The 26,114-nt window shown below is 42.3% G+C and overlaps 1 protein-coding gene across 4 annotated transcripts in view; it reads right to left on the bottom strand.

The window, feature by feature from the left end:
• Nucleotides 1–2,532: 2,532 nt before the first annotated feature.
• CPLANE1 (ciliogenesis and planar polarity effector 1) overlaps nt 2,533–26,114 on the bottom strand; it is a 140,761-nt gene continuing 117,179 nt past the window's right edge. The window contains exons 47-53 of one of the 4 annotated variants that reach the window (XM_030331050.1): nt 22,401–22,566; nt 20,099–20,157; nt 19,478–19,645; nt 18,578–18,702; nt 5,117–5,200; nt 4,246–4,400; nt 2,533–3,782 (exon numbers count right to left, since the gene is read on the bottom strand). In XM_030331050.1, the coding sequence (XP_030186910.1) occupies nt 3,609–3,782; nt 4,246–4,400; nt 5,117–5,200; nt 18,578–18,702; nt 19,478–19,645; nt 20,099–20,157; nt 22,401–22,566 (931 nt within the window). In that variant the 3' untranslated portion in view covers nt 2,533–3,608. Of the gene's footprint in view, nt 3,783–4,245; nt 4,401–5,116; nt 5,201–14,211; nt 14,301–18,577; nt 18,703–19,477; nt 19,646–20,098; nt 20,158–22,400; nt 22,567–26,114 lie in introns of those variants that run through there. The other 3 variants (XM_030331058.1, XM_030331076.1, XM_030331084.1) reach the window with 3 other exon arrangements.

The raw sequence follows: 26,114 nt of genomic DNA, 5'->3' as shown, positions 1-26,114 counted from the left end.
CTGTGGGGTTAGCTTTGTTTGGAATCCTAGTTCACCACTTCCTCTTTAGCCCTAGGAAAATTCCTAACCCATCTGTGTAAGCCTCGGTTTTCTCACTAGCAAACTATGTGTTACAATATTGAGAACATATATATTGTGGGCTTAGCACAGTACCGAACATAAAAACAAGTACTCGGGAAGGTGCTATTATCACATGGTCATGCAGCACACAGACTCATAAGTTTGGGGATTCCAAATTAGCTGTGCTCTGATCAGCCAGACAGGGGGTGGTAATGATCTTAAGAATGAAGGTCTAACCCACCATTCACTCCATGTTACTCCTCACCGTTTAAAAGGTATTTTCACTATGCTAAGCGAGATTAGAGAAAGACAAATATCATATGACTTCACTCATGTGACTGAAGATACAAAGATACAAAACAGATGAACATAAGGGAAGGAAAAATAATATAAAAACAAGGAGGGGGGCAAAACATAAGAGGCTCGTAAACAGAGAACAAACTGAGGGTGTGGGCGGGGGATGGGCTAAATGGGTGAGGGGCATCTAGGAAAATACTTGTTGGGATGAGCACTGGGTGTTATATACAGGGGATGAATCTACTCCTGAAATCATTATTGCACTAAATGCTAACTTGGATTTAAAATTCTTAAAAATACATAAATAAGGGGCGCCTGGGTGGCTTGATCGGTTAAGCGTCCAACTTTGACTCAGGTCATGATCTCACGGTCCGTGAGATCGAGTCCCGCATCGGGCTCTGTGCTGACAGCTCAGAGCCTGGAGCCTGTTTCGGATTCTGTGTTTCCCTCTCTCTCTGACCCTCCCCCGTTCATGCTCTGTCTCTGTCTCAAAAATAAACGTTAAAAAAAAAATTTTTTTAAATACATAAAAAAATAAAAGGTCCTTTCACATTCATTCTCCTGTTAGCTCTCTGTAACAACACTGGTAGACAGGGCAACTATTATCCCCATCTTACAGCTGAAACAGCAGAGGCTTAGAGAAGCCAAGGGGGGGGTGGCTGCTTCGGATCCCCCTAGAACAATAAAAATAACAGTTACAGAGAATTTACATGATGCCAAGCATGGTATTAACACTTCATGTGCATGATCTCCCTTAATCCTCCAGTTCATCCACTGAGGTCTGTTACCCTAGTTACCCTAGTTAAAAGAACTCAATTTGGTAGGGATAATGATGGAAACACTGATTACATGTGTTCCAAAAATGATGAGAAACATGAATTATTCTGTGTCTCTCCACTGCCACCTTCTTTCCTTACAGATTCATCTTTCAGTTTACCACCTCTCTCTTCAGCTGTGTCTGCTGTTTAACCTGTCAAGTTTTAATGTTGATGGCTGCATTTCTTAGAAATTCTCTTTGGTTCTTTCTCCATAGTTTTCCCCGCTATATGCCACACAGGCGCCCCCACTGTACTGCAGTTTTTTGTACTGCAGCCAGAGGTTGAGACTCAAGCTAGAGGTTGAGACTGCCCAGGAATATCAGTCCTCTGCTGATACTCTCTGCCCTCGTTCACTCCACAGTTTCAGGTTTATTGTGTGGATGTTCACTAGGAGAACACTTCCACCTCACCTATGACAGAGTAACTACTACCTGACTCGTCTGCCTGTCTGAACCATAAAGTGAGTCGGAACACACGTGAGGCAACTGCTCTTAGACACTGGAAATAGGCAACACAGAACAGTGATCCCGGAGAGAAGGGAGACTCCTGAGGTAAGTCTCGTGAACGCCTAGCTGTCTGCTTAAGGATATTGTCCCCATGACTTCAACATAATGAACTAGAGTCCGAGCGGAACACTTGTGGTCCTCCTACGATGCTGAAGAGGCAGAGGTCAGGGTGGTAACAGTGGCTGGCTTCTGCAGGCCAGGGCAACAGAGAGAAGGAAGCTGGCTGCACAGAGACGATTCCCAAAAGTCTGTGTGCAGACGGGGCGGAGCTGCTGTATTGAGTACAAGACTCCCTGAGGCACACCAGAAGGTGGTCACTGAGGCTGAGCACGGCTGGGGGGTGAGGGAGGCTCTGCCCAGCCAGAGCAGCGAGACCCTGCTAACACCTCATTAACACTCCAGACATCCAGCCTAGAAGTAAAAATCTTGCCCTAGAATAAGGGCTACAGAAAATACCCTTCAATAACGAGGGTAAGATATAGTTCTGTCAATGAAGCCTGAGAGAATTAATTGCCAAGATCTGCACTATACGAAATCCAATGATCTTCAGGCTGAAGGGAAATAATACTAGAGATTTGGATCTACAGGAAGAAATGAAAAAGCACTGGAAATGATAAGACAACTAAATGTTTAAATCAGAACAGGAGCAGGGAGGTAAAAGGGATTATACTGTTGTAAAACCCCTTTATTTCTGAAGTGGTGTGAAATGTCAAGTTAAGAGTTCACACATAGCTCTAAAACAGCAGTTCTCAAACTTTGTGTTCGCCTTATAAAAATCGAGGGTCCTAAAGAGCTTTTTTTTATGTGGGTGTGTCTGTGAACATTTATCATGTTAAAAATGAAAACAGAGAAATGTTTAAACATTTTTAATTACAATGACCCAATGTTTATAAGACACATTTACAAAAGATATTTTCCAAATCAAAACTTGATGAGCAGAGTAGCAGTTTCATAGTTTTACAAATGTCTTTAATGTTTGGCTTAATGGAAGACAGCTGAATTCCCATACCTGCTTCTGCATTCAACCTGTTCCAGCATGTTGTTCTGGTCAAAGTATATCCAAAAAAAATCTGGCCTCACAAATGTAGTTGGAAAAGGAGGTATATTTCATAGCTTTTTCGACAGTAGTATTCTTTGATACTACACCAAAAATTGACAAATGGGTGAAGGTTTTTAGTTTCTTCTCACAAAAATTATCTCCTAAATTATTATTTGGGTGCAATGCCAGAAACTACCCACGTCTCTGCACCGTAGTTTTTATAAAGTTAATGTGAGCTTTCTAGAGTCAGGAATCCTGTTTCCCACTCAAAGCATCCAGCCCTGTTTCTTCAAGGCTTTTCAGGTTACAGAGCAGAGGCCAGATCTGGCCTCCGTGAAACTTGGCTTATTCAGAAGTCCAGTATTGGTGGAAAGTGGTTCCTTTTTCACTCCTGGGCCAGGCCTGCACAGGTGAGTTTAAGGCTCTGTTTTAAAATGGAGCTCATTATGTCTCAGGGCGAGATTGTGACTTTCTTCTCCACAACGAAAGAATTTTTTCCGTCGGGTTTATCCATATAAGGTTGCTTCTCAAAACTTGGGGGGTAGTAAAGGAGGAGGTGATATAGAAGATTTTTATTGAAATAACTTAAATATTATGTAAACTGGCTTGACAGGTCCTTTTCATTTTTTCATCATTGTAAAAAGTATGCCTAAAGAGATACCAAATGCAAAAGCATGTCTGTATAAACAACCCTTTCCCCATGAAGGCAAAATTATTGAGAAGTGTTTATTTTCCCTCTTGAAATGGCTAATCCAGGGAATGATATGGCTGCAGGTGGTATATTCATGCTGCTTCCTTCGTTGCTTCTCTCCCTTAAACACTCCAATCTTTCAGAACTACATCAATGAGATGCTAGTCTCTGCCGGGAAACACAATGATACGCAGGTCTTACAGGTCCAAGGCCCAGCGGAGAGACAGGTTCTTGTCGTCCACGCCGGCCACCATGTCTTCAATGGCGTTCCAGTCAAGTCTGCTGAGGATGCTGCCAGTGCTCCCAGACACACTGTCGACGCCACCCACCCCGAAAGGAGGCTCTAGCTCTTCTTCGGTTGCTGCCAAGTCCTATCAAATTAAGAAAGGTAGTAAGCTGTGGTCTTAGCCTGAGGAAAAAGTAAACGGAACGTGAACTAAGCTTTCCAAAGATTCTAGTCGCTCGTGCACCAACTGGCGAAGGAAATGCGAAGCAAACCCAGGACAGGGGTTGCCCAGCCCAACGGGATCGACAGTGGGCTGAACGTCACCTGACACAGCTAGACGCTGGCACCAGATCTGAAGAGTGGACACAGTGGGTTTTTATACTTGTCGTACAATGATCTGTTCTTACAGTTTTGTTATCTTTTAGTTAAAAGGAAAATGCAAAATCAAGGGAAATTCTGATAAATGCTGGAGCCCTAAGCCAAAGGTGTAGATGCTCTGAATTACCCCTTCAATCTTGCAGTATCTCTACATCCCGCAAAACAAAACAGACGGAACTAGGGAACACAGGGAAATCACCAGACAAATTGAAATCTGGAACAATGCTTACCTGTAGAAGGGAAGCAGGACTCTCGTGAACAGTTGTCCAGGGGCTCACCACGGTCTCTCTCTCATACTCTATACGTACCTGCTTTGATCGAGGTGAAAGCTCAGCACTGATGTGTTTTTTCGTACACTGCAGACTCCCACACGGAGCACTAGAACCTTTCAAGGGAAAAGGACAAAGTTACGATGGGACCGATTCATTTATAAGTTTGTTGGTTTATTCTGACTTTTATCATCACATCTAAGGCAGTCACACTTTACCTAATATTTGAATCACAAGGTCTGGATATGGTTCTAACAATTCCTGCCCTGTCATTGTGACAGAAGGAAAATGAATTCTGGCCATCTCTTAATTTTAAAAACAGTGGTAACCTGTAGGACAAGAGAGTCCAGGGAGGAGAGGCCACAGAGAAAATGGAACTGTGGAGAAGTTCCAGCTGCAAAGTTGGATGAACACTGTGTTGAAAAAGAAAACAGCCAGCAAAACAGAAAGACTGAAGACTGAAGGATAATAAAAAGAGAAACCAACACGTGGTTAAGCAGTATTATAACCACAAGGGCAGGCCGTGTCTCCAAAGCAGACGGAAACAAATGGAGACGGGCGCTGAGTTGTTGCTTCAAGTAGTCAGGCTGTGAAAAGAGATTAGCAAAGGCTGTGGCCACCAACTAATCCCACCTCCACTTCTGCTACAATTGACCTGCTAACTAGACTTCAATACTCTTGTCAAATGAACATAATTATTGCCATCTAAAAAGAATGACAAAATCACCACCAAAATTAAGAAATTAAGGCAAACGGTCCTGCATTTAAAAGGATAAACCTTTACCCCTGGGGTATCTACACACCTGAGAAGCTATCACTGGCTTTCTCTCACCTTGCTTTACCCAGGGATGGCTTTGTAATTTCCTTCTCTTCAGATCAGACTGCATTTCTCTAGGATTTGTTCTGGATATCCAGTCTTAAAATAAAAATACAATATGGAAACAATGCTGTGAAACTGAGCATGTGCAAAAAAGCTTTTCAAGTTTGGGTGTTCCTGCCCCATTGTGGACAGTGAATGTTTTCAAAGGTAAAAGACCCATGATACATCAAGGAGAAACTCCACAGCAGAAACGAGGCAGAAACCTCAAGGAAGCACTCTCTCTGTGGACAGTGAACACTGCCACTCGGTGTCTTTAGAAAGCATATTGACGAACAGTATCTCTGGAGACTAGCCCGAGGAGTCTGGAGCTGAATGGTGAAACTGAATCCATTGCCTCTGCTTCCGCCAGGAGAAAACCCTGTTCCTCTTCTTGCCCCCTTGTCAATTGTTGGGCCACGCTCCACACACACCCCCAAGCCACAAACGTGGAGCTGTACTCAATTTCATCCTGTCAGATAAGGCTACCACTGGGTAATGAAACAAATACTTCTATTTGCCTTTCTATGGGCAAGGCCTCATGCTAGATCGTAACACACTTCACGAACACAAAACCCTGGACCTCTGGAGCTTGTATAAATAGAATACCAGTGTACATGTAACTTCAGCTATTTTGGGGCCAACACTGTATTTTGGGGCTATTTTATCTGTTAAACTAACAGTGATAGGTATTTGTTTAGAAAATATCTGGAGAAGCCCCGCTATTTTATTCTAAAGTAAACTCTATACCCAACGTGGCACTCAAACTCACAACCCTGGGATCCAGAGTCACATGCTCTACTGAGCCAGCCAGGCACCCCTTGGGGTACTCTAAACTAGAAAATATTTTGCAAAATATTAAAATGAGAGACTCTGAAAGGAGAGGAAAAAAAAAAAGGTCTGAGATTATACAATTAAAAGCACGGGAAATGATGCTTCTAGGACTCAAACTAATCCTAACTACAGCATTGGGTTTTAAGGCATATAGTGGGGAAAACTATGGAGAAAGAACCAAAGAGAATTTCTAAGAAATGCAGCCATCAACATTAAAACTTGACAGGTTAAACAGCAGACACAGCTGAAGAGAGAGGTGGTAAACTGAAAGATGAATCTGTAAGGAAAGAAGGTGGCAGTGGAGAGACACAGAATAATTCATGTTTCTCATCATTTTTGGAACACATGTAATCAGTGTTTCCATCATTATCCCTACCAAATTGAGTTCTTTTAACTAGGGTAACTAGGGTAACAGACCTCAGTGGATGAACTGGAGGATTAAGGGAGATCATGCACATGAAGTGTTAATACCATGCTTGGCATCATGTAAATTCTCTGTAACTGTTATTTTTATTGTTCTAGGGGGATCCGAAGCAGCCACCCCCCCCTTGGCTTCTCTAAGCCTCTGCTGTTTCAGCTGTAAGATGGGGATAATAGTTGCCCTGTCTACCAGTGTTGTTACAGAGAGCTAACAGGAGAATGAATGTGAAAGGACCTTTTATTTTTTTATTTATGTATTTTTAAGAATTTTAAATCCGTTAGCATTTAGTGCAATAATGATTTCAGGAGTAGATTCATCCCCTGTATATAACACCCAGTGCGAGGATTCTCGAGAAGATGGTGGCGTAGGACGACGCTGGGCTCACCGCGCGTCCTGCTGATCACTTAGATTCCACCTACACCTGCCTAAATAACCCAGAAAAACGCCAGAAGACTAGCAGAACAGAGTCTCCGGAGCCAAGCGCAGATGAGAGGCCCACGAAGAGGGTAGGAAGGGCAGCGAGGCGGTGCGCGCTCCACGGACTGGCGGGAAGGAGCCGGGGTGGAGGGGCAGCCCGCCGGCCAAGCGGAGCCCCCGAGTCTGGCTGGAGGAAGCAGAGGGGCCGGACGGAGTGTGTTCCCACAGCAAGCGGGACTTAGCCTCTGGGAGGTCATAAGTTAACAGCTCTGCTCGGAAAACGGGAAGGCTGGAGGACAAAGGGAGGGAGAGTTGCTGAGCCCCAGGACCACAGAGCTCAGTTTGGCGGGGAACAAAGGCGCTCAACAGCGTCATCTCCCTCACCCACCCCCAGCCAAAATCCCAAAGGGAACCGGTTCCTGCCAGGGAACTTGCTCGCTCAGCACAAACACCCAACGCTGTGCTTCTGCGGAGCCACCCCTCCGACAGAAGGTCTGACTCCCTCCTGCTGCCACAGGGCCCCTCCCGAAGCGGATCTCCAAAGGAAAAGTGAGCTGAGCCTGCCCCTCCCACCCCGTGCACCTTGCCTATCCACCTTGCCTACCCACCCCAGCTAATACGCCAGATCCCCAGCACCACAAGCCTGGCAGTGTGCAAATAGCCCAGACGGGCCACGCCACCCCACAGTGAATCCCACCCCTAGGAGAGGGGAAGAGAAGGCACACACCAGTCTGACTGTGGCCCCAGCAGTGGGCTGGGGGCAGACATCAGGTCTGACTGCGGCCCCGCCCACCAACTCCAGTTATACACCACAGCACAGGGGAAGTGCCCTGCGGGTCTGCACCACTCCAGGGACTATCCAAAATGACCAAACGGAAGAATTCCCCTCAAAAGAATCTCCAGGGAATAACAACAGCTAATGAACTGATCAAAAAGGATTTAAATAATATAACAGAAAGTGAATTTAGAATAATAGTCATAAAATTAATCGCTGGGCTTGAAAACAGTATAGACACAGCAGAGAATCTATTGCTACAGAGATCAAGGGACTAAGGAATAGTCAGGAGGAGCTGAAAAACGCTTTAAATGAGATGCAAAATAAAAGGGAAACGACCACGGCTCAGACTGAAGAGGCAGAGGAGAATAGGTGAACTAGAAGATAAAATTATGGAAAAAGAGGAAGCTGAGAAAAAGAGAGATAAAAAAATCCAGGAGTATGAGGGGAAAATTAGAGAACTAAGTGATACACTAAAAAGAAATAATATACGCATAATTGGTATCCCAGAGGAGGAAGAGAGAGGGAAAGGTGCTGAAGGGGTACTTGAAGAAATAATAGCTGAGAACTTCCCTGAACTGGGGAAGGAAAAAGGCATTGAAATCCAAGAGGCACAGAGAACTCCCTTCAGAGGTAACTTGAATCGATCTTCTGCACGACATAGCATAGTGAAACTGGCAAAATACAAGGATAAAGAGAAAAGGTAGGGCAAGGGATAAACGTGCCCTAACATATAAAGGGAGACCTATAAGACTCGTGACTGATCTCTCTTTTGAAACTTCGCAGGCCAGAAGGATGGCAGGAGATCTTCAACGTGTTGAACAGAAAAAATATGCAGCCGAGAATCCTTTATCCAGCAAGTCTGTCATTTAGAATAGAAGGAGAGATAAAGGTCTTCCCAAACAAACAAAAGCTGAAGGAATTCGTCACCACTAAACCAGTCCTACAAGAGATCCTAAGGGGGATCCTGTGAGACAAAGTACCAGAGACATCGCTACAAGCATGGAACCTACGGACATCACAATGACTCTAAACCCATATCTTCCTATAATAACACTGAATGTAAATGGACTAAATGCGCCAACCAAAAGACATAGGGTATCAGAATGGATACAAAAACAAGACCCATCTATTTGCTGTCTACAAGAGACTCATTTTAGCCCTGAGGACACCTTTAGATTGAGAGTGAGGGGATGGAGAACTATTTATCATGCTACTGGAAGTCAAAAGAAAGCTGGAGTAGCCACACTTATATCAGACAAAGTAGACTTTAAATTAAAGGCTGTAACAAGAGATGAAGAAGGGCATTATATAATAATCACAGGGTCTATCTATCAGGAAGAGCTAACAATTATAAATGTCTATGCGCCGAATACGGGAGCCCCCAAATATATAAAACAATTACTCACAAACATAAGCAACCTTATTGATAAGAATGTGGTAATTGCAGGGGACTTTAACACTCCACTTACAGAAATGCATAGATCATCTAGACACACAGTCAATAAAGAAACAAGGACCCTGAATGATGCATTGGATCAGATGGACTTGACAGATATATTTAGAACTCTGCATCCCAAAGCAACAGAATATACTTTCTTCTCAAGTGCACATGGAACATTCTCCAAGATAGATCACATACTGGGTCACAAAACAGCCCTTCATATACTTCATAAGTATACAAGAATTGAAATCATACCATGCATACTTTCAGACCACAATGCTATGAAGCTTGAAATCAACCACAGGAAAAAGTCTGGAAAACCTCCAAAAGCATGGAGGTTAAAGAACACCCTACTAAAGAATGAGTGGGTCAACCAGGTAATTAGAGAAGAAATTAAAAAATATATGGAAACAAACGAAAATGAAAATACAACAATCCAAATGCTTTGGGATGCAGCGAAGGCAGTCCTGAGAGGAAAATACATTGCAATCCAGGCCTATCTCAAGAAACAAGAAAAATCCCAAATACAAAATCTAACAGCACACCTAAGGAACTAGAAGCAGAACAGCAAAGACAGCCTAATCCAGCAAAGAAGAGAAATAATAAAGATCAGAGCAGAAATAAACAATATAGAATCTAAAAAAACTGTAGAGCAGATCAACGAAACCAAGACTGGTTTTTTGAAAAAATAAACAAAATTGACAAACCTCTAGCCAGGCTTCTCAAAAAGAAAAGGGAGATGACCCAAATAGATAAAATCATGACTGAAAATGGAACTATTACAACCAATCCCTCAGAGATACAAACAATTACCAGGGAATACTATGAAAATTATATGCCAACAAATTGGACAATCTGGAAGAAATGGACAAATTCCTAAACACCCACACGCTTCCAAAACTCAATCAGGAGGAAATAGAAAGCTTGAACAGACCCATAACCAGCGAAGAAATTGAATCGGTTATCAAAAATCTCCCAACAAATAAGAGTCCAGGACCAGATGGCTTCCCAGGGGAGTTCTACCAGACGTTTAAAGCAGAGATAATACCTATCCTTCTCAAGCTATTCCAAGAAATAGAAAGGGAAAGAAAACTTCCAGACTCATTCTATGAAGCCAGTATTACTTTGATTCCTAAACCAGACAGAGACCCAGTAAAAAAAGAGAACTACAGGCCAATATCCCTGATGAATATGGATGCAAAAATTCTCAATAAAATACTAGCAAATCAAATTCAACAGCATATAAAAAGAATTATTCACCATGATCAAGTGGGATTCATTCCTGGGATGCAGGGCTGGTTCAACATTCGCAAATCAATCAACGTGATACATCACATTAATAAAAGAAAAGAGAAGAGCCATATGATCCTGTCAATCGATGCAGAAAAGGCCTTTGACAAAATTCAGCACCCTTTCTTAATAAAAACCCTTGAGAAAGTCGGGATAGAAGGAACATACTTAAACATCATAAAAGCCATTTATGAAAAGCCCACAGCTAACATCATCCTCAATGGGGAAAAACTGAGAGCTTTTTCCCTGAGATCAGGAACAAGACAGGGATGCCCACTTTCACCGCTGTTGTTTAACATAGTGTTGGAAGTTCTAGCATCAGCAATCAGACAACAAAAGGAAATCAAAGGCATCAAAATTGGCAAAGATGAAGTCAAACTTTCACTTTTTGCAGATGACATGATACTATACATGGAAAATCCGATAGATTCTACCAAAAGTCTGCTAGAACTGATACATGAATTCAGCAAAGTTGCAGGATACAAAATCAATGTACAGAAATCAGTTGCATTCTTATACACTAACAACGAAGCAACAGAAAGACAAATAAAGAAACTGATCCCATTCACAATTGCACCAAGAAGCATAAAATACCTAGGAATAAATCTAACCAAAGATGTAAAAGATCTGTATGCTGAAAACTATAGAAAGCTTATGAAGGAAATTGAAGAAGATAAGAAGAAATGGAAAGACATTCCCTGCTCATGGATTGGAAGAATATTGTCAAAATGTCAATACTACCCAAAGCTATCTACACATTCAATGCAATCCCAATCAAAATTGCACCATCATTCTTCTCGAAACTAGAACAAGCAATCCTAAAATTCATATGGAACCACAAAAGGCCCCGAATAGCCAAAGTAATTTTGAAGAAGAAGACCAAAGCAGGAGGCATCACAATCCCAGACTTTAGCCTCTACTACAAAGCTGTCATCATCAAGACAGCATGGTATTGGCACAAAAACAGACATACAGACCAATGGAATAGAATAGAAACCCCAGAACTAGACCCACAAACGTATGGCCAACTCATCTTTGACAAGCAGGAAAGAACATCTAATGGAAAAAAGACAGTCTCTTTAACAAATGGTGCTGGGAGAACTGGACAGCAACATGCAGAAGGTTGAAACTAGACCACTTTCTCACACCATTCACAAAAATAAACTCAAAATGGATAAAGGACCTGAATGTGAGACAGGAAACCATCAAAACCCTAGAGGAGAAAGCAGGAAAAGACCTCTCTGACCTCAGCCGTAGCAATCTCTTACTCGACACATCCCCAAAGGCAAGGGAATTAAAAGCAAAAATGAATTACTGGGACCTTATGAAGATAAAAAGCTTCTGCACAGCAAAGGAAACAACCAACAAAACTAAAAGGCAACCAATGGAATGGGAAAAGATATTTGCAAATGACATATCGGACAAAGGGCTAGTATCCAAAATCTATAAAGAACTCACCAAACTCCACACCCGAAAAGCAAATAACCCAGTGAAGAAATGGGCAGAAAACATGAAAAGACACTTCTCTAAAGAAGACATCCGGATGGCCAACAGGCACATGAAAAGATGCTCAACGTCGCTCCTTATCATGGAAATACAAATCAAAACCACACTCAGATATCACCTCACGCCAGTCAGAGTGTCCAAAATGAACAAATCAGGAGACTATAGATGCTGGCGAGGATGTGGAGAAACGGGAACCCTCTTGCACTGTTGGGGGAATGCAAATTGGTGCAGCCGCTCTGGAAAGCAGTGTGGAGGTTCCTCAGAAAATTAAAAATAGACCTACCCTATGACCCAGCAATAGCACTACTAGGAATTTTCCCAAGGGATACAGGAGTACTGATGCAGAGGGGCACTTGTACCCCAATGTTTATAGCAGCACTCTCAACAATAGCCAAATTGTGGAAAGAGCCTAAATGTCCACCAACTGATGAATGGATAAAGAAATTGTGGTTTATATACACAATGGAATACTACATGGCAATGAGAAAGAATGAAATATGGCCTTTTGTAGCAACGTGGATGGAACTGGAGAGTGTGGTGCTAAGTGAAATAAGCCATGCAGAGAAAGACAGATACCATATGTTTTTACTCTTATGTGGATCCTGAGAAACTTAACAGAAACCCATGGGGGAGGGGTAGGAGAAAAAAAAAGAGGCTAGAGTGGGAGAGAGCCAAAGCATAAGAGACTCTTAAAAACTGAGAACAAACTGAGGGTTGATGGGGGTGGGAGGGAGGGGAGGGTGGGTGATGGGTATTGAGGAGGGCACCTTTTGGGATGAGCACTGAGTGTTGTATGGAAACCAATTTGACAATGAATTCATATACTGAAAAATAAATAAATAAATAATTTAGCTTTAAATTAAAAAAAAATAAAAATAAAAATAACACCCAGTGCTCATCCCAACAAGTATCTTCCTTAATGCCCCTCACCCATTTAGCCCATCCCCCACCCACAACCCTCAGTTTGTTCTCTGTTTACGAGTCTCTTATGTTTTGCCCCCCTCCTTGTTTTTATATTATTTTTCCTTCCCTTATGTTCATCTGTTTTGTATCTTTGTATCTTCAGTCACATGAGTGAAGTCATATGATATTTGTCTTTCTCTGACTAATCTCGCTTAGCATAGTGAAATACCTTTTAAAACGGTGAGGAGTAACATGGAGTGAATGGTGGGTTAGACCTTCATTCTTAAGATCATTACCACCCCCTGTCTGGCTGATCAGAGCACAGCTAATTTGGAATCCCCAAACTTATGAGTCTGTGTGCTGCATGACCATGTGATAATAGCACCTTCCCGAGTACTTGTTTTTATGTTCGGTACTGTGCTAAGCCCACAATATATATGTTCTCAATATTGTAACACATAGTTTGCTAGTGAGAAAACCGAGGCTTACACAGATGGGTTAGGAATTTTCCTAGGGCTAAAGAGGAAGTGGTGAACTAGGATTCCAAACAAAGCTAACCCCACAGCCTATTCTCTGAACTGCTGCACACACAGCCAATACTCTTCACTCTGAAATCGGTATCTGAAATTTTTTTTAAAGTCTGTCTATTTTGAGAGAGCGAGGCAAGCGAGCGAGCAAGCAAGCGAGCGCAGGGGAGGGGCAGAGAGAGAGAGGGGGAGACAGACAGAATCGCAAGCAGGCTCCACAGTGCAGAGCCTAAGGCAGGGCTCAAACCCACGAACCACAAGATCATGACCCGAGCCAAAACCAAGAGTCAGACAATAACCAACTGAGCCACCCAGGTGCCCTGTATTTGAAATTTCTAAGAGTGTCTTATGACTTAAGAAAATTTTTAAGTTTATTTTGAGAGTGCGAACTTGAGCGGGGGAGGGGTAGAGAGAGGGAGAGACGATGCGAAGCCTGACATGGGGCTCGAACTCACCACCTATGAGATCATGACCTGAACCAAAATCACGAGTAGGACGCTTAACTGACTGAGCCACCCAGGCACCCGTGTCTTATGATTTTTAAAAATTTAAGTTCGAGAACCTTATTCTTGGGGCACCTGGGTGGTTCAGTCCATTAAGCATCCGACTTTGTCTCAGGTCATGATCAGGTCACGGTTCACGAGTTCAAGCCCCGCATCGGGCTCTATACTGACAGCTCAGAGCCTGGAGCCCGCTTCAGATTCTGTTTCCCCCTCTCTCTCTGCCCCTCCCCTGATCGTACTCTGTCTCCCCCTCTCTCTCAAAACTAAGATCTTTTTAAAAAATTTTTTAAAAAGAACTTTATTCTTGAAGTGCCTGGGTGGCTCGGTCGGCTAAGCATCTGACTCTTGATCTCAGCTCCAGGTCCTTGACCTCAGGGTCGGGTCCCACGTTGGGCTCCCCGCTAGGTGCGAAGCCTACTTAAAACAAAAAAAGAACTTTACTTCCCATTACCTTTGTGGAAGGTAACTGGAGACAGCACAGGCTTTCTTACTGCCACTTTGGCTCCATCGCCTTTATTCTGTGTGGTAAAGTAGCAGTTCCTAGAAAAGCAGGCAAACTTCTTTAACCTTCTGTATACATATCGTATTAGAAATTCTTTGAGGACAGAAACCTGTGACTAAGAGGACCCGATACACGGTAGTCGATTTGAACCAAGAAAGCAAAACAGAAGTGCAGAGGAAGGAAAGGAAAACTCTGCTTTGACACTTGGGGCCGTCACAGCACAACCATGGTCCCTTTTTCAAAACGGCAAATGTGCCTGGACACCCTCTCTGACAACCGGAAGAGCCAGGCACATAAGCCTCTTAGCAGTAAACACCTTGACGGATGCCAAGTTACACTGTATGGAAAGAACGATCAAGAATGATAAGAAAGTTTCCAGGGTTAAGAACACCATTTACTATTTATAGTATGCAAAGTACTTTCCATATCTTTTCAAAATACTTACTTATCTATCTACTTTAGAGAGTAAGAGAGCACGAGCAGGGAGGAGCAGAGAGAGTGGGAGACACAGAATCCGAAGCAGGCTCCAGGCTCTGAGCTGTCAGCACAGAGCCCGACACGGGAACCCAAACCCACACACTGTGAGATCATGACCTGAGCCAAAATTGGACACTCGACTGACTGGGCCACCCAGGTGTCCCAAAATGCTTTCCTTATTATCTCAACACTTCTATAAGATAGGTTGTAAATAACATATTTGAGGGCACAAAGTGAGCCGCAGCGCTGGGTTATGAATACAGGCCCGCATGATTCCACAGGCTAGAACTCTGCCTTTGATGCTTCTTAGTTACTTATCATACAGCCTTTATATTGCTTTTGATGAAACTAAACATAAAACAAGCAAAAAAAAAAAAAAAAAAGGCAGGGCGATCACTAAGGGTAACAGTTTGCAATCAGAGCTGAAGATATTAGCCAGAAATTACACACTGCTTTACAAGACAGGTAACAACACAAAGACTCACCAGTATCTTCAGAACAACTCTTCTTTCACAAAATAAGCTATAATGAATTTTAAAATCCTGATGAGCTCTCCCTCCCTATCTGTGCAATGACAGCACTTGCCCCACGTGGGCCCAGGTGACATGGGTCACTGACTAGGATAGGACCTGGGATCAGCTATGCATGGGTTTCTCCCACTGCCCCACAATATTGGGGTGTCTAAGCCTCTGAATGCGGCCAAGGGAAATGGCTGGGTTCTGGGTGTGGAAGAGGCCACATGTAGGCACGACCTGGAGAGAGAAGCCAGCTTGTTCACCAGCCCCTCAAGTTGCTTTGGTCTCTCACATTCTGGGGAAGCTAAGTGACAGGTGAGCTGGGGTAACAGCTGGTCATATACTGGTCTTCTCTGATATAAATACAGCAATACCCACCCACTGGTATTCCCGGACAGGAGTTTATAAAAAGCTATTTTTAGGCAGAAAAGCTAAATAGCCATTGTTTTCATTTATCCAAGTATTCAATTATTTCATTTGTTCAGTGTGAGAGTACGAGATAAGAAGAGAGTGTTGCTACCCTCAAAAAATATAGTCAAGCATAGGACATGAGTTTACAAGCAACTACAACGTGAGACGTGTTGCATGCACATGTGATTGAGGGGTCAGAGCACAAAAATAACCCAGTTACAATGGTAGCTAAAAGAGTTATCTCTAGGGGAGCGTGGGTGGCTCAGTTAAGCGTCCAAACTCTCGATCTTGGCTCAGGTCATGATCTCATGGTTCGTGAAACAGAGTCCCACATTGGGCTCCAAGCTGACTATGAGGAGCCTGCTTGGGATGCTAGCTCTCTGCCCCTCCCCCACGTCACACGGGCACATACGCTCTCTCTCTCAAAATAAATACTTTTTTTTAAAAAGGTGTTTAAAGGGGCACCTGGGTGGCTCAGTCTGTTGACCCTCCGATTTTGACTTAGGTCATGATCTCAGTTTGTGAATTCGAGTCGCATGTCCGGCTCTGTGCTGACAGCTCAGAGCTTGCTTCAGATTCTGTGTCTCCCTCTCTCTCTGCCCCTGCCCCACTCACACTCTCTCTCTCTCTCTCAAAAATAACATTAAAAAAACATTTTTAAATAATAAAAAATAAAAGTTGTTTGAAAAAAAAAAGATTGTCTCTCCCCCTCTGCCCCTTCCCTGCTCACGGCTCACCCTGGCACATGCTCTCTCTCAAAAAAGACAGGAAAAAAAGTTCTAATATTCACAACCACCATGCCAGGTAAATATCAGCCCCAATTTAAAACTGAAATTATGGACGTTAAAATTCATGACATTAGGTTAGAAGAACTAAAGAGTTAAGATAGGGATGGCTTCCAAGATGCAGAGGTGAGGCATTCAAGGTAAAGGAGAATTTCAACAAAAGAATGGGGCACCAAAGCACAGAAGGTGGCTGGAAAACAAGCTGGCACGCAGCACCAATTAAATGGGGAAAGGAGGCTAAGGAGGCCGAAGGGGAGGATGCGTCGAAGGCCAGGGACAAGCTCTGGACTGCTCTGTGTGGGGTGGGGTCACTGAGGGCTCTGACCCAGAGCAGCAGGAGTACCTCTTCAAGGTCCAGCAAGGGCGGGTGAGCTGACTAGAGGCAAGCGCAGTGCAACAATACAGGCCTGACCTTGGACAGGTCCAAGACAGAGACACGTTTCATATAATCCAAGATTTTTCCATTTGATATTAAGAAACCATGGGTTCGAGTTTAAGATCCTTGCCAACCTTGGGTATTTAATCTTGGCAAATGTATCAGGTATAAAAGAAAAATTAAAAAAAGAAAACATGGTTACTATTTTGAAATTTTAGTTTAAAAAGAGCAGTTTTTTAAAGTTTATTTTATCTATTTTTTAAAAAATTTTTAATGTTTATTTCTGAGACAGGGGGAGACAGCACGAGTGGGGGAGGGGCAGAGAGAGGGAGACACAGAATCTGAAACAGGCTTCAGGCTCTGGGCTCTCAGCACAGAGCCCGATGCGGGGCTCCAACCCGCGGGGCTCCAACCCACGAACCGTGAGATCATGACCTGAGCCAAAGGCAGACACTTAACCGACTGAGCCCCCAGGTGCCCCTATTTATTTATTTTTTCAAGAGAGGGAGAAAGAGCTCCATGTCAGCATGGAGCCCGACATGGGGCTCGATCTCACAAATGATGAGATCATGACTTGAGCCAAAATCAAGAGTCAGACACTTCACTGACTGAGCCACCCAGGCGCCCCAAAAAGCAGAATTTTTTTTTATGTTTATTTTTTAGAGAGCATGAGTGGGGGAGTGAGAGGGAGAGGGACAGAGAGAGAGACAGACAGACAGAAGATCTGAAGCAGGCTCTGTGCTGACAGCAGAGAACCAGATGCGGGGCTCGAACTCATGAACTTGAGATCATGACCTGAACCAAAGTCGGATGCTTAATTGACTGAGTCACCAAAGTGCCCCAAGCATAGCATTTTCTTACTATAACTTGTTAATCAAGAGCAAGAGTTAACCAAACTATTAAGTTTTATTAAAAGGATTAGAATTTATGGAAATTTCAGTTTTCTAAACTGAGACAGCATAATGAAGCATACGTTCTAAGTATGTAGGCTCCAGACCCAGACGAGGTTTAAATCCCAGCTCTGCTACTTCCTAGCTATCTGATCTGAGGCAGTTATTTCAGTTTTCTCTGCCTGGGTTTTCTCATCTTTAAAATGGGAACATAATAAATAGTACCTGTCTCACAGGGTTGTAAATAAATCTGGCACATTGGTTTATTATACATTTTTAGCTGTGTGCATTTATACTACATATTAGCTATGATTATACATTTTTAATGTGTAATCATTTCTCAAAATAAGTATGTTTTACTCTGGTAATCAAAGCCCAAAAATGGAAAAATTAACTAAGGGAAGGCTAGCAATACATAACAGACATTATATCTTCAAACGTTCAAAGGGTAAAAACATGGTATTTCGATATGAGCCTCTTAGTGTTCCTCTTCTGTGATATCCTGATATCTATCTAACCCATCCCGATATCTGTCAGAACTAGATTTGTAAAAATGCCTACATGTTTAGCCAGAGACACAAAAGAAACAAATTCCCAAATGAGTCATATCTAAAATACTGACTGATCAGATTCTATTATAAAAAAAGCCATGTGTTTAGTAAGATTCCTGGGGTCTTCCTATTTCAAAGCAATAGAACAAAATCCCAGCACAGATAAGTGTTTATCAATCCCTCGCATTCTACTGAAATAAGAATTGCTTTTCATGAAGATTTATAGCTTTTACTAATGAAAACCAACTTTTGAGACAAGGACCTATGCCTCCAAGGAATACAAAATTATACAAAATTTAAAATACCTTACCATGTGGCCAAGGAGGGCCTTCAGGTTGTCCAAAAGCTTTTCCCTTTCGGGTACAACTTGGTCTGAATATATATCTGAATTTTCCAGGTTGATTTATTGGAATACTGTGACCATGTTGATAGTCTCTAAAGTAGAAATTATATAATTATTATGTTCCTTAAATCCCAAATCACTATATTTCAAAAAGCCCAAATTCTAGCTCAGATTAATACATTCACCTGACATTGCTTATTCTGTACTTCAGTGATACATTTAGGGTTATAACAGTTCTCAACAAAATATTCTCCATGTCTCATACCTCAAGCTTCATTTTTTTTCAAAGAAGTTATTTCTGCTTATCCGTTTGTCCATTTCAAATTGCTTATTGGCAGCTATTTATGTATTTAATACCCTGTTTTATTCAAGAAAATATTTCAAGGGAGTCTCTGGTATTTTGAGTAGACCCCAAATCCTACACCACAAGTGACATGATTAGGCCTGGGTTTGTGCTGTAAGAGACAGCAGAGAAGAAGTGATAAGCTTTTGGGGACTGCTTCTGCAAGAATGGGGCCAAGTGGAGAAACAGGAGAGCAATTAGGAGGCAAATTACAGAAGGAAATATTAAAAATTACAGAAAAGAAGGAAATAACTGAATGGATATCAAAATTGTATTAGGTATGCTGAAGTGTTATTATATCTTAGAGATTTAATGCCATTTTTGTCTTTTTCCTTGGTGATTCTTTCTATAAGCTTATAAAGAGCTCGTAATTATAGGACCATTTTTTTCTTTACTTGATTATCATTTTTCTGAGCAGGGTAGGTACAAATATACAGAACTTGGTTTACAAAAGCACTGAGTTTCTTCTTATAATGCCTGACATGACATAATCACATTGAATGACTTGCCAAAGTTTGCCTTACCTTCTTGGAGAAAGAGAACATTGCTGTCTGGAAACGTGAGCAGTTCTGGGTCTGTTAAGCAATGGTTTCTGTGCAGTAGTTGGTAGTTGTACTGATTCAGATAACAATTCATTCATCAGACTGTACGCTTGTGAGATTCGACGATTATAGTGGTCAGAGAGTAGCAATCTTCAAACAAAGAATTAAACAATATTTAATAAAAGATTAATTTTCAGTTCATTCTTCTGGAGGGAACATGATGTTTGAGATCACCTAGCATTTGTGTTTTTCAAAGCTTTTCAAATGCAAATTCATATTTCAGATTTCTTAAAACCCTTAGGTAGTTTTAGTAAAGGTATCTGCATGGCCTTTTGGGTATTTTCAAAATGCACATATCTGGATTGGGAGAGGGAGAGAATGGCAGGAATGGAAGACACAAAAATTCAATGGGATAAATAATATTTGAAAGCAGATTCCTGAAAAAGGCTAGTGGAGTCTAATTATTTTCCCTGGAGTTATCACCCATAATTTTCTGTTTATGGACAAACAGAGACTACTACGAAAAATGGAATTCCTATGACACTGTCCAGGCCTCAGGTGAGCAACTTAGAGAAAACACTCGTGCACCGCTAGCCAGCTCACCTGTCTTTTTCATCCTTCATCTTCGCTCTTAGCCTGATTTCTCTTGAAGTCATGTAAAACTGCATAACAAATACCCAGTTAGTTCATTATTGCTGAGTGCAAATAATTAAGCCATTATGATCCACGGAAAACATGAAAATTCCACTAATCAATTTTAATAGGAGGTTAAAACATATTTTTGCTATTTAGGAAACAGTGCAAAAACACTGTCCTATTTGATGAAGCTTCCTATCCCAGCACAAAATGTGAAAAAGCATCATGTAATCAAAATCTGGTTTAATACATGGAATGCAAAATCTATTTTAGTAGCTAAATTAAAGTTCTCTCCTTTTGAGAAAATACATTATCTGCTGCGTTTAAAATTGAAAACAAGAGCATTTAAAGGATGGAGACACATACTCTTCATGCTCAGTCTTGTGATTAATCTCACAAAGACCTTGCTTGATAAAGCAGAAAGGAGTCAGACCTTGAAAGCCATCATTTTGATGTTTTAAAATGTTTACCAGAAACCTACTGTAGTATGTTCACTGTGACTTGTAAGCTCTTCAAAACTTATGCATCATGAAGCAATTGGCAAATGTCAGCTACATACATCTTATTCCAGAACATTAAGAATTACTGTTGAGTTACTAATGAAGTCTAGTCCTTTTACAAACAATTGTGTATATAAAAATGTGTACATAGAAGTGGATTCACTCTCTGTAGGTCCTGCATGGAAGTAGTCAGTAACAAATTAAAGGTCTTATTAATTTCTGATATAAATTCAAATGACATTTTTAATTATATTAACCCCTCACTAATCCCATACCTTAACCTAAATAGAAGCTAAAAATAAAGAAATAGGTGTCTGCAGTCATGATGGAGAGGTCACAAAGTCTATGAACCAAGCAGTCCCAGTGCCCTCAGAGTTAATTTATTCTAAATTTGGGCACAATTCTAACTATCTTTAGTATTTACTTGATCCACAGAGAGGGTGATATCAGAACCCACCCCCATGGGGTGGAGGAACACACAAACACATGAGCTTTAAGATTCTAGTCATGGGGCATCTGGGTGGCTCAGTCAGTTAAACGTCCAACTCCTGGTTTCAGCTCAGGTTGTGATTTTGTGGTTTGTTGAGTTCAAACTCCACATCGGGCTCTGTGCTGACAACATAAAGCCTGCTTGGGATTTTCTCTCTGCCCCTCCCCTGCTCATGCTGTCTCTAACTAAATACATAGATAGATAGATAGATAGATAGATAGATAGATAGATAGATAGATAGATAGATAAAATGCAAAAAAAAAAAAAAAAGATTCTAGTCATGTACCTCAGTAGCCCGAAGGTCATTACCAGGTCCCTAAAACTATCAACAGAAGAAATGTTATATATTAACATTGACATGACTTCTGCAGACATAAGTTAAGTAAATTATGCACTTCATATAGTTCACCTACTTTTGCACCATTTGGTGCTTAAATGTGACAGCCTTATCTGGAAAATATACTTTTATAGAACGTTATTTCCCTAATGATGCTGAAAAAATTAAGTACTATTATGATATTTCAGATTATACAGTAAAATTGCTTTATCTCAACTTCTGAAGAAAACGGTGATGTCCACAGTCAAGGCTCAGTAAATAAATGTTGATAAAGGCTAGCTGAAACGCACACATACACGCACACAAACACACACACCACACCACTGTACCCTTGGTACGTGACTGGACCTTACACTTTATTTTCTGTAGATAACTTATGGATAGAAAATTGATTTTTATAACTTTGTTTTAAGTTTATTTGAGAGAGGGAGAGAGATCGAGCAGAGGACAGGCAGGCTCCACGCTGTCAGTGCAGAGCCCAACACAGGGCTCACAAACCGTGAGATCATGACCTGAGCCAAAATCAAGAGCTGGATGCTTAACAGACCAAGCTACCCAGGAACCCCAGAAGACTGATTTTTAAAATGGCTTTACTATACACACAGTCAGTTGTTCAACTGCTATTAACTCTCATTGAAAATTAAGGGAATAGCTCCAACTGGTCACCTACTCACTCAACATCTTCATTTGGCCAAATTAGCCACAGCCATAATTAACCTGGGGTAAAAAAAAATATTTAAAATAGTTCAAGAGGACACGGTTTGTAGAATACCTTGCTACATTTTGTTAAGGTAATTTCTTAACATTTTCTGACTTAAGTAAAATGGTAACATTTCTGTTCTAATAATCCTTTCTGTCTGTTAATCCTTTCCTTGACTAATTTCCAGGGAAAACTACACATATTCTGTGGCAATTCCATTGCCCTTGATTTTACAAACTTACTGGATTGCTCCTGGGGCAGAAAGGATCATGTTCTTGCCCTCTCTTTTCCGCCAGCTCATTTAAGTATTCCGCCATTCTTTCCTTTCGTTTTCTTTTCATCCACATTTGAATTTCTCTTCTCTCCTTCTCAGGTCTTTGTGTTGGTCTACCAGAAGAATGCTGAATTCTGAGAAATTTCACAGTCAGGACATCACTTGATTTTAAATTTTTTATGGATACAAGTAGTATCACAACTAAATACTGTTTCTAAAATTTTTTTTTCAACGTTTATTTATTTTTGAGACAGAGAGAGACAGAGCATCAATGGGGGAGGGTCAGAGAGAGGGAGACACAGAATCTGAAACAGGCTCCAGGCTCTGAGCTGTCCGCACAGAGCCCGACGTGGGGCTCGAACCCACGGACCGTGAGATCATGACCTGAGCCGAAGTCGGCCACTTAACCGACTGAGCCACCCAGGCGCCCCTTTTTTTTAAAAAAAATTTTTTTTAATGTTTATTTATTTTTGAGACAGAGAGAGACAGAGCATCAATGGGGGAGGGTCAGAACTAAATACTGTTTCTATGGAAAGACTTTTTAATGTTTACTTATTTATTTTTGAGAGAGAGACAGAGACAGAGAGCGAGTATGAGCAGGGGAGGGGCAGAGAGATAGAGGAGGAGGCTCTCCATTGTCAGCACAGAGCCCCATGTGGGGCTCGAACTCAGAACCGTGATATCATGACCTGAGCAGAAATCAAGAGTTGGACAATTAACCAACTGAGACACCTAGGTGGCCCAAGATATTTTGTTTATTTTTAAGTGACCTCTACACCCAAAATGGGGCTTGAACTTATAACTCTCAGATCAAGAGTCGTATGTATGCATCACTGACTGAGCCAGCCAGGCACCTCTATTTGGAAAGATTTTGCCCATTCTCAAAAGTAGGATACATTAAGATCTCTATCAGTTTGCTCCATCCTGTTCCCTGAAATCCACTGAAAATGATCTCAGAGCTCACCAACAGCCTCTTCCTCCTGTGGACTTCTCTATAACATTTAATAAACTGGCTTTTATTTTCTGCTTTAAACTCTCTCTTACTTGGGCCATCTTATTTTAACTCTGAAAACACTGTGCAGCTTCCTATGCTGGCTCCTTTCTTCTCTGCTCACGACTTCAATTTAATGTCTTTAAAGGTTCTCTTTTGGGGGACACCTGGGTGGCTCAGTTGGTTGAGAGACCGACTCTTGATTTCGGCTCAGGTCATGATCCCAGGTCGTGGGATCAAACCCCCATCAGGGTTGATGCTAAGCGTGGAGCCTGAACAGGATTCATTCATTCATTCATTCATTCATTCTCTCTCTCTCTCTTTCTCTCTCTCTCCTCTCTTCTCTCTTCTCTCCTCTTTCTCTCTCTCTCTCTCTTTTCCTCCCTCCCTCTCCCCTCTCTCCCTTTGCCCTTCTTCCCCACTCTTGCTCTCTCTAAAATAAAGAAAGAAAGAAAAATGATTAAACGTTCTGTTTTGGGCTTCTTCACCCATCATCTATTCCTGGATTATCTCAATCACTTCTAAAACTTATATACAGAGCTGACTTTAAAACAGCTGCCCTTGTGAATCCAGCCTCAAACTCATGCCCATGCCATACTTCCCATGGGCTGGCCTGAGCTAATGACTGAGCACAGCAGGGATGTTATGACCGGCCCATTCCTGCAAGACACAGAACTCCTCTGGTGGGCAACTCTGGCTTGACACCTCACCGCTGACCCAGCTGAAACTTTCCTGGAACAACACTGTACTCAGATTTTACTTACTCAACCCTCTCCCCTTCCCCCTCCCTCTCTCCTTCACAGGGTTGGATCACAGCTACAATGTGGTCTGATGCTTCCTCTGACTTCTGTGTTTTTCCCCCTTTCTCCTCACAAGCTTTCTCCCAATAAATGTCTTGCACATCTAATCTCACGTTGGCTTCTACTTCTCAGATGATACGAACCGACACAAGTAGTACTGAGAGTGGTCCAAGAAACCAGGTGGTGTGAGATAGGGGTATGGGGCAGACTCATCACCCAGCATGGGAGGAGAATGTCTTCCTAGATGGAAGGTGGGTCACAGGTACAAACGATGTGATTTATACTGAACACCTGCTTTTCCTTCTGGAAATCTGGATTCGGTATGTGCCAGGCAGAGGCTGCCTACCCAACCAGCCCCAAAGAAAATCTCTGGGAACTAAGTCTCTAATTGAGCCTCCTTGGTGGACATTGTCTCACATGTGTAGTCACAACCTGTTGCTGGAGGAATTAAGTGTGTCCTGTTGTGACTGCACCAGGAGAGGATACTTGCAAACTTGTGCCTGGTTTCCCTTGGAATTTACTGCATGTGCTTCTCTTGCCGTAATTGTCATTATGACTCTATGACAGTTCTGTAAGTCCTCCCAGTCAATCCCTGAACCTAAGGTGAACTGAGCCCCTGCCCTTAAAGAGACAGCACAAGAAACAGCCCTGCAGGATACAGCATGGAAGCAGCAGTTTGAAAAATACCTGAGGCATAGGGGAGGGAGGTTTATTTACTAATCTCAGAGACTGTGCTGGAGGGGCAAAGATCTTTGGGAGAGTTCAAGAACAAAAGAGCTGGAACGCACCATCCATCCCCCACCCCCCCAGTCTAGACACAGGGAATCCTGTGGGAACTAGCGCAACACTGACACTCCCTTTCTAACATGCTAACGGTGCACCCACCCCCATGTTTTCCTGTGGACCCTTACCCTCCAGCCAGGACTCGACTCCAGCTGTCCTCCAACGGCAAACCCACACAAATCATGATAATGGCACACGTCCTGCCCCAACGCTGTCCTGTGGACTCACCCCCACTGATATGCTCTCGGTCACAGCCCATCCAAAACTGCCACAAGCCTGGCAATACAAGCAGCCCCAACAGGAGCCAACACCACAGTGACTCTTGCCCCAGGGAGAAGGAAAAATAACCACACGCAACACTCAGACTGTGGTACCAGCAGTGGACGTGGGGTAGACATCTCGGTTGACTGCAGGGCCCGCCCACATAAAAAGCTTCTCAGGGGGCAGGACAGGGAACGTGCCCTGCTGTTCGGTGCTACTGCATCTCTGGCAAACACCTGGGAGTGACTCAACTCAAGCCCAAGGCAGCCCCAGACTGGCCCACTTACAACGCAGGAATCAAACCCTGTCCACAGCAGGCAAAGAGAGCCAATGTAGACAACAGACTGAAGGAAAAAGTGGCTCAGCCACAATAACAGGGCACATGTGACACACAGAGGAGATACCCTGAAGTGCCAGGTTCTGGTGAAGAGGGAACACTGCACTGCAGGGAAATACAGGACCACTTCTTCATAAGGCCACTACTTGCAAGAGCAGGAGACATAGATGACTTCCCTAACACACAGAAACAGTTACAGAGAGTTAGACAAAATGAGGAGACAGAGGAATATGTCCCAAATGAAAGAACAGGACAAAAACTGCAGAAAGAGGCCTAAGCAAAACAGACATAAGTAATATGTTTAATAGAGAACTTAAAGTAATGGTCATATAGTTACTCACTGAAAAAAAGAGTGAAGGACACCAATGAGACCCTTAACAAAGAGATAGAAAACATAAAAAGAACCAGAGATGAGAAATCAATAATTGAAATTAAAAATAAACTGGATGGAATGAATAGTAGACGAGAGGAAGTAGAGAAATGGATCAGCAACCTGGAGGACAGAGTAAT

This window comes from Lynx canadensis, chromosome A1 (genome assembly GCF_007474595.2).
Source record: "Lynx canadensis isolate LIC74 chromosome A1, mLynCan4.pri.v2, whole genome shotgun sequence".
Classification (NCBI taxonomy): Eukaryota; Metazoa; Chordata; class Mammalia; order Carnivora; family Felidae; genus Lynx; species Lynx canadensis.
The sequence above is the reverse complement of the archived record's forward strand: the minus strand, read 5'-3'. Positions and strand labels throughout refer to the sequence as shown.